Raw genomic sequence first — 8,177 nt, 5'->3', positions numbered from 1 at the left:
ACACTCACACAATCTCTGTAGAATCGACGATATGGTCTTAAAGATATTCTTCACATCGATCCATTACAGACCAACGCCCTTAAAGAATAACGTGTGCTGGAGGTGCTTTTTTGCATGAGCAACTGAATTGGTCACGTTAAAAATGTCAATGTTTATTCATTATAATTGCATAACACATTTGCATATACAACTTGTAAAAATACTCTTTAAAGAAACTTGGAATTTTATGCAACAGTTTTATTCTGGCTCTTAAGGCATTTTTATGTCTTAAAAATCATTGGAGCTTATTCTGGCTTTAACAGGCTCTTCATTCACGAACAGCCTCCTCTCACACCATCTTAAGCTGCCGTTCACAGGAATCAATGGATATGTGGTTTACAAGCATGGCGGCATTTCACAATCAAGCTGTATTCTTTAATTCTTAAAATTAGGATTTCAAGCATTCTCATATTCGTCCTAAGCCATCTACTGAACAGAAACAGACTGAACAAAAATGTAATACACGAAAAGTCCTTCCCTATGTCATTGGCACTACTTCCTACGCCCCCTGGCTGGCGCTTTGGGGGCTGCGGTCTGATTGGCTGCATTTAGAGAGGAAGTGAGAGAAAAGGCCTCCTGGTCAACTTTCTGCTGCAGAATGCCAGTCAATAGAAACTCTGTGCTGACCACGGGCAATGACATTCTCGATGCCTTCTCACAAAGGGCCATGTCCTGCTCGCATGACACCACCACAGTGTGCTCCTGAGGGAGAAACAATAGAGCGAAAATTGAGTAATAGCCTTTGATGTATTGAACGCATAAGTGAAATGTGGTGTATGCATGTAGTATGCAATTATTCACGTGTCTGCAGCTACCTTATGAGCAGAGGGCATTTTAGGAAGGAAACGTGCTCCACAACAGGTAATGATTTCTTTCATCTGAGATGGCTCTGGCATCACCGATGGTGTCACATGAATCTCATAACCCTAAAGAGAATATACACGAGGTGAATAATCATTGATTGAAAATTGCTTTCTAGAAACAATATTTGAGAGAGTATGAGGCATAGTACACAAATAGTACCTTCAAAAGAGGTTGACGTAGAGCCGCCTGCAGTGCCGCCTGTAGGCTGAAACTAAACTTCTTCTCCTGCTCAACATCCCTCAATAAATATTCATCAGCAGAAAGGAAATGGCCGGCTTTGCCACACTGAGCGGAAAAAAGGGAGTTCTTATGATGAAGTGAAGTTCAATAACACTTACTGGTTAGTTATATTCACACAATGTAGTCATCAAATGTTAGATCTGCTTAAATATCATGGGTGAGACATGGGTTTACTGGGCAATACGTTTATTAACCGGCCTATTACCTTCTTGAGCCAGTCAGGGGTCACAATAGGCACTCCTCTGGCAACAGCACATAGAAATTTAACAGTGCGTCTAGCTTTATCGGTGACCAGGTGAGTCATATCATTCACCCCCTTTGCCAGGCTGCCTCCCAAACGGGATACCACTCTCTCTCCATCCTCATCCGTCAGCCCAGTAAATAAAACCTAGAACAGATGAGATATTGACGTCTTGAGATGTGATGCACACATTTATAAAAATGGCCTTTGAATTTGTGTATGCGCGTTTGAATTTGTGACCTTGTGCATCTGACTGGCTGTGGAGCGTCTTGGTGTCTTGGGTGTGGGTGGAGGAGTCTCTACTGAGGATGTGCTGGCAGTGGCTGTTCTCTTCCTCCCTCTGCTGTTGGTTTGAGGCACGACGGCCCCTTTAACTGCCTCTTCATCTTGCTTAATGTTTACCTCAACATTTGTTCCTTTCCTGCTTCCTTTCCCCCTGCCCCTTCCAGGTGTTTTAGGTTGGAAAACTTCCTCCTCTGGCTCTGGTAATTTCATGCTCTTCCTCCCTCTTCCTCTACCTCTCGTCACTTGATTTTGAGTTCCCATGCCGTTAGACGATCTGTCAGAACTTCTGGAACTGGAGCGAGATCGGGAAGGAGTTATGGACCCCTGCTCTGTTTCTTCAACATCATCAGCAGGCCCTGGGATGGTTTTTCTCCTGCCGCTTTGTCTGCCACCAACTGGCTGTTCAGTAGTTGTCGGTTTCCCTCTGCCCCGCCCCCTGCCCCTGCCCCTTCCTCTGCCACTCTGACTCGACTGCTCCTGTTGTGATGATACTGATTGTTCAGAGTTCACAGAGGCGTTAGAATGGCGCCGTGATCGTCTGACAGTGACATCATCATTGGGAGGAACTGCAAAAGCGTTAAGCTCTGTGTTTTTCTTCCCCACGGTCTCATTCTTTTGTTCTTCCTGTTGGTTTGTCTCTTTTTGTTCTCTGTTCAGTTGTGCTTCTGCTGCCATCTCAAGCATCTCATTTTCTTGTCTCTCCTTCTCTAATTGTTCTCTGTCAGCCTCTAGTCTTTGTAAATGCTCCTTCTCTTTTAGCTCTTTCTCCATCTCTCTCTGGATTCTTTTCTCCTCTTCCTTTTCAAGCCGCTGCCTCTCTAATTTTTCTTTCAGCTCTTTTTCTAACCGATCTTTTTCCTCTTTTTCCATCGTTAATTGCTTCATTCTCTCATTTTCTTCTTTCTGCTTTTCCTCTTCTTCCCTTTTCAACCGTTCTTTCTCTTCTAATTCCTTCTGCTCTTGTTCGAGCTTTTGCTTTTCTCTCTCTTCATGTTCTTCCGTTTCCCTTCCTTCACATTCCAATCTCTCTTGTTCCTCTCTTTCTAATCTTTCTCTCGCCTCCTGTTCTTGCAGCTCTTTTTCAATTGTCTCTTTCTCCTCTTGGGCTTTGTTCACGATGTTCTCCTCCAATTCTTCCTTTCCAAATTTTTCGTTACATTTCTGCTTCATTCCCGTCCTTCTTGTTTTTTCTCCTTCACTTTCCTCCTCTTCCTCAGATAATGCTCTTTTCCTATTTCTTTTCCCCTCCTGCCCTTTCCTAGTTCTTCCTGGGCCTTTAGAAGAAACACCTGACTCATTTTCCTGGTCTGTTTTCTCTTTTCTTTGTCTTCTCTCACCAGTCTTTCTCGTCTGACATGAGCTCCCTGCATTTGCAGGTTCTTCTTCGACAACATTGAGATCAGAATTTGGTTCAAGGGACACTGCAGGTTCAGCTTCATCTGTTTGTCTTCCTCTGCGGGATCTCTTAGATCTGATGCCACTGTTCACATCTTCCTCCTCAGTTTTTTCCTCAGACTCAGCCGGTTGTGGAACTTCATACTTTTTGCTTGGTCTGCCCCTGCGATACCTTTTGGCTTTCACTCCGACATTCAGATCTTCATCGTTTTTATTTCCTTCCTCAAAAATTGGTTGTGTTTCTGCAATAGTGTGATGGACAACACCCTCAGCAGGCTGTGAGACCTCATCTTGTTTTTTTGGTCTCCCTCTGCGTGATCTTCTGCAAGACATCTTGCTGCTGAACTCTTTGTCCTGTCCTTCATCTTCCTCATACACAGGTTGTGTTTTTTGTAGTTGGTTAGATCTGTCTGGACCTGCATTAATCTGATCTTCCTGTGGTGTCTCTTGTTCCTCACACATAGGCTGTGTTTCAGTTACAGTAATGGCAGGTGGGGAAGGGGTTTCAGGATGCTTCACAGGTTCATTTTCATCTAGATTTGTGGAACTGGAAATTTTATCAGCGAGCTGTGATGATTCATGTTCGTTTGCCTGTCTTGTGTCTAATTTCCCAGAGTTTACCTCAATGTTAAGCTCTTCCTCAAAAATAGGTTGCGTTTCAGCAATGGTGACATGAGAGCTTGACTGTTCTTCTCCTATATTTTTGGGTTCATCATATGTGTTTCTGCTGCTGACAGCACTGTTAAGACCTTCATCACATGTCACTTCATCCTCACACATTGGCTGCGTTTCAGCAATGACAAGATGGGAAGCGGAGCTTTTGTTAATCTGTGTAGATTCATGTTCTTCTCCCTGCTGTCTCCTAGAGTTAACCCGATCCTTCAGATCCGTATTTAGTGTGTCATCTTCCTCGATCATAGGTTGTGTTTCAGCAATTGTGACATGGGAACTAGAGGGTTCTTCTCTAATATATTTGTGTTCATCTTCATCTGTATGCTTGCTAGTGGTCGCACTGTTTTGACCTTCATCTGAAGCATCTTCATCCTCACACATCGGTTGTGTTTCAGCAATGAAAAGTTGAGAGGTGGAGTAGTTTTTATATGTTTGCATACTTCTCCCAACATGGTTCCTCTTTTTACCCCATTTAATATTCTTCTCCTCACCATCTAGTGTCTCATCGATGGTATGAGCCTCCACCAACTGGACCCGCTCCTTCTGGTCCTCCTCTTTCTCTTCTCCCTCCCAAATGAGTTGCGTCTGGGCGGTGAAGAGAGCGAAATGTTGTGTCTGCTCTTCTCGTCTTGGGGTGCTGGCGAGGATCAGAGTGTCTGCTGTGGAGAGGTTTGAGTCACCTGGCATCTCTTCATCATCATCATTACTCTTTTCTGTAGGGATGAGCTGTGTTTCAGCAGTGGAAAGGTTTGAGTGAACTTCACTATGACTCAGAGGCCCCTCTTCGTCCTCTCTGTCCGTCACTGCTCCGTATGCCTGTGTAGCCTCAAGATCCACTTCCTTGAGCCTGAGACCAGCATTGGCTCCAGTAGCCCCTGAGCATGGAAATAAAGTCAGAAAATACAACAGATTTTAATAGTTTTGTAAATATAGTAGGATTAATTACACTCTGCTTGTTGGGAGAAAAATCTATAAAAAATGAAAGCTATAATTTACTCATACACCCGATACAACAGTTTCAAACCATGATGATTTTTTGTAGAACACAAAAGGATATTTAGTTTTCTTTTTTTGGCTCACTGTGCTTGAAATAGTGTCCAAATGCTGGGAAAGTACTCGTTGCAAACACAATTTGGAATTTGGCATAAATACTGTTGGTAGTTCACAGAATTAAACAAAAATGATACTTAAGCACATACTCATAAATATGCTAGTAAAACATCATTTTAAAATGGTGTTTCCAGCTAAATAACTATAATGTGATACATATCATTATTGTGAAACAAAATGTATTTCTTTGTTTTTTTATTTATAATGGTCATATCGCTCCCATCTTAGTTTAAGGTCTCATAGGAACTGCATTTTTATGGCATTTATTTAAAAGGGTGTAAAAAAAAATCAATGAATTACATAAAAATATTTCATACGTAGGATTTGAATGGGATGGTTACCGTATGCCTGTGTGGGCTGTAGGTCCCAGTCATCGAAGTTGTCAAAAGCTTGGGTGGGTTCCTCATGATAATTATGTGCTTGGAAAGGATGGGTTTGTTTATGGGTGCGTTTTTCTGGTTGCTCTACTTTGCTGCCTGTAGAAACCTTTTGATTTTCTGCAACCTTGCCTGGTAAAGACTTAAAAGGATCCTCATCATCCTCTACATCTGTGTCACTGTCCATGCAGAACTCTGCCCCTGGGTTTGAGGCAAGTCTGAAATCACTTTCCATTACGACTGGATGTGAAACCTCTGTGTCTGTGGGATCATCCATGGGATTGTCTTCTTCTACATCAGTGTCACTGTCCAAATGTACTTCCGCATGAGGGGGAGAAGCATTATGTTTGTTTTCTGGAACTTCAACAACTTTGGGAGGTTCAGCATTATGGGTGGAATCATTCTCCTCGACATCAGTATCACTGTCCATATGAAGATCTGATAAGGTTACAGGTTCCACCTCAGGTGCTTGTTTAATCTGAGTCTCTGTTTCACTCTTGCTTTTCTCTGTCTCCTCTTCCTCAACATCAGCATCACTATCCACGTGAAGATCAGCTGAAGTTACAGATTCCACCCTTGAATCTTCTTTATTCAGAGCCTGTTGTTCAATCTTGCTTTTCTCGGTCTCCTCTTTCTCAACATCAGTATCACTATCTAATTGAAGACCAGTTGAAGATACTGTTTCCTTAAAATTTACTTTCTGAGCTTTAGGCTCAGCGTTGCTATTCTCAGTCTCCTCTTCCTCTACATCAGTATCACTGTGCATTTGAATATCATCTAAAGATACCAGTTCCACCTTTGAAGCTACTTTAGTCTGCACATCTGCTCCACTCCTGTCTCTCTCAGTCTCCTCTTCCTCAATATCAGTGTCACTGTCTAGGTTTAGAGCCAGCGGGCCAGTCTTAGAGGAGTCTGAACAGACTTCACTGAAGCTGTCTTTCTCTTTAAATCTGTCCATTGTGGCTAAAGATGGAGTAATGAAGCTCTCATCCTCACTGTCAAGAAAAAAAAAGGAAAAATATGGTCAAACTCATTTTAAGCAGAGAATAAATAAAGATACTTGTACAATATATTGGCCATTGGGGGATGGCAATCCTGTTTGGCAGTACTGTTCCAGCATTGAGTTTTCACACTGAAAATGTTTCTGCTGTGTAACTGAGCTTGAGCTATAAACACAAAAATGGGGCAGCATTTCACAAGTATTTATATCTGCATGTATGTATTTGTTTTAAGTATGACGAAATAGTTTTTTTTATACGAGAATATAAAATACCCTATGTAGTAACATTCTGACTAGTTACACATTAAAATTACATTGAAGTAAACCATCCATACCTCTCTGGAATGACTTTTTTGGCTGGGGTCAGGAATGTTGAATCTGAAGGGCTTACCAGATGTGAGGAGGATGCGGAGTCTGAAACTAAACGAAAGAAGAAAAACTAAAAATGAGTTTACATTACAGTTTACAGTATAACTACAGTACATCTCACTATAATAAATGTTCTTTAGGTTATGTTTCACCCACCTACATCTCTCCCATTATCTGTAGCACTCTCACCATCTGAACCCGAGTCAGAATCAGGCACCAGGGTGATCTCAGGCTGCTTGTCAGCTGGCTGAGGAGAACACAGGCTGGCTGCACTCTTAAGTTCTTCATCCTCAGCACTCCATAAAGGCACGGGAGGCAAGGCAGCTCTCACTTTCTCATTCAGCACTCCTTTCCTTATCTTTGGCTTTGAATGACTGCTGGGCCCTGATGGACTTTCCTTTTTCTCATGCTTGAATGCTAATTTCTCCTTCGGAACTGTCTGTGTGTCTGTTTTCGAAACCATTAGACTGATATATTGGCACGGAATGTCAGCAAGTATCACACTGTCTCCCGCGGCCAAAGCGTATCTCACTTTAGGAGTTAGCTTTAATCTGCCTTTTCTGGTTCCATTTAAACTGCCCATGTCCCATAATAGTGCTTCAACTGCTTCATTGTCACTAGCACGATTGTTACTAGAGCGGAAGACAGAGATGGAGATGACAGCATGTTGACCGGACACAGATCGGGCCGCAAGCAGAACAGAACAGGCAGCTGGATCACGACCCAAGACATTCTCTCCAACGAAGAGAGGGAATTCTGATTGTGAGAGAGGTGGAAAATAAATTATTTCAAACATTGGATAATATTAAATTGTCAAAAACTTAAATATAGGAAACAATGGCACAAGGAGATATAGTGTGAATTATTTTCTCTCACCTGTCTCTGGAACATGGTCATTTTTAAACACCTTCAGTGTTCCCACCTGTTCTCTTTCTGATCCTGCCTTGTTCTCCTCTTTCTCATCATCTTCTTCTTCTTCAGAGAAAGGATCTTCAATCTGTTGAGTAGAATCCATCCTGTCCACTGACAAAACTTTCAGATGAGAGGATCGCACAAAAGCATGTGGTTGTTAAAGATATGTTTTTGACTCAAATTAGCTAGGTTTTTGTTTCTTTTTAAACATTATAACGAAGCAACACAGATAGCATCAATCCCATTGGTGTGATAAAAGAGTATGCATATGTCGCAGTTTCATAGACACTGCTTTAATGATAGTTTCATCGATAAAGCTTTCCAAAAACATTCACATTGGCACAAATTCTTATTAATAATCTAGACTGCAATGTATTCACAAGTGATCAGAAACATTTAAAGATAAATCACATCCAATCGCTACGCAAAACTCAAAGTATAATGTGTTTATATGCAACGATGGAACTTGATCATTGCATTTAATGAAAACATGCCCTTACCGTACCGTACCGTGCATAACACTTGCAGATTATTTCCTGAAGACGCAGAACCGCCTTTTAATCGAACACTACCGATTCGCTGGTAAAGCTGTCTGTCAGAGATTAAACGCTCGCTGATTGGCTAGATGTTCGTCATTGTGTGCTGATTGGGTGTTTGAGTAAAAGCAGTCCAA

At 41.9% G+C, this 8,177-nt stretch overlaps 1 protein-coding gene across 2 annotated transcripts; it reads right to left on the bottom strand.

Moving 5' to 3' along the window:
- Nucleotides 1-91: 91 nt before the first annotated feature.
- Nucleotides 92-8,024, bottom strand: mdc1 (mediator of DNA damage checkpoint 1). 2 transcript variants are annotated; one of them, XM_079469802.1, is made up of 10 exons: nucleotides 8,015-8,024; nucleotides 7,469-7,624; nucleotides 6,749-7,348; nucleotides 6,559-6,643; nucleotides 5,188-6,218; nucleotides 1,625-4,611; nucleotides 1,349-1,531; nucleotides 1,063-1,188; nucleotides 855-965; nucleotides 92-741 (listed from the first exon to the last, which is right to left on the bottom strand). In XM_079469802.1, exons 1-10 carry the CDS (start codon nucleotides 8,019-8,021, stop codon nucleotides 532-534), a joined length of 5,496 nt encoding a protein of 1,831 aa, XP_079325928.1. In that variant the 5' UTR covers nucleotides 8,022-8,024; the 3' UTR covers nucleotides 92-531. The 2 variants fall into 2 exon arrangements, with proteins under 2 accessions (XP_079325928.1, XP_079325929.1); XM_079469803.1 differs by lacking the exons at nucleotides 7,469-7,624; nucleotides 8,015-8,024 and having other exon boundaries at nucleotides 6,753-6,776.
- Between the last annotated feature and the right edge of the window lie 153 nt (nucleotides 8,025-8,177).

This window comes from Barbatula barbatula (assembly GCF_947034865.1).
Source record: "Barbatula barbatula genome assembly, chromosome: 12".
Classification (NCBI taxonomy): Eukaryota; Metazoa; Chordata; class Actinopteri; order Cypriniformes; family Nemacheilidae; genus Barbatula; species Barbatula barbatula.
The sequence above is the reverse complement of the archived record's forward strand: the minus strand, read 5'-3'. Positions and strand labels throughout refer to the sequence as shown.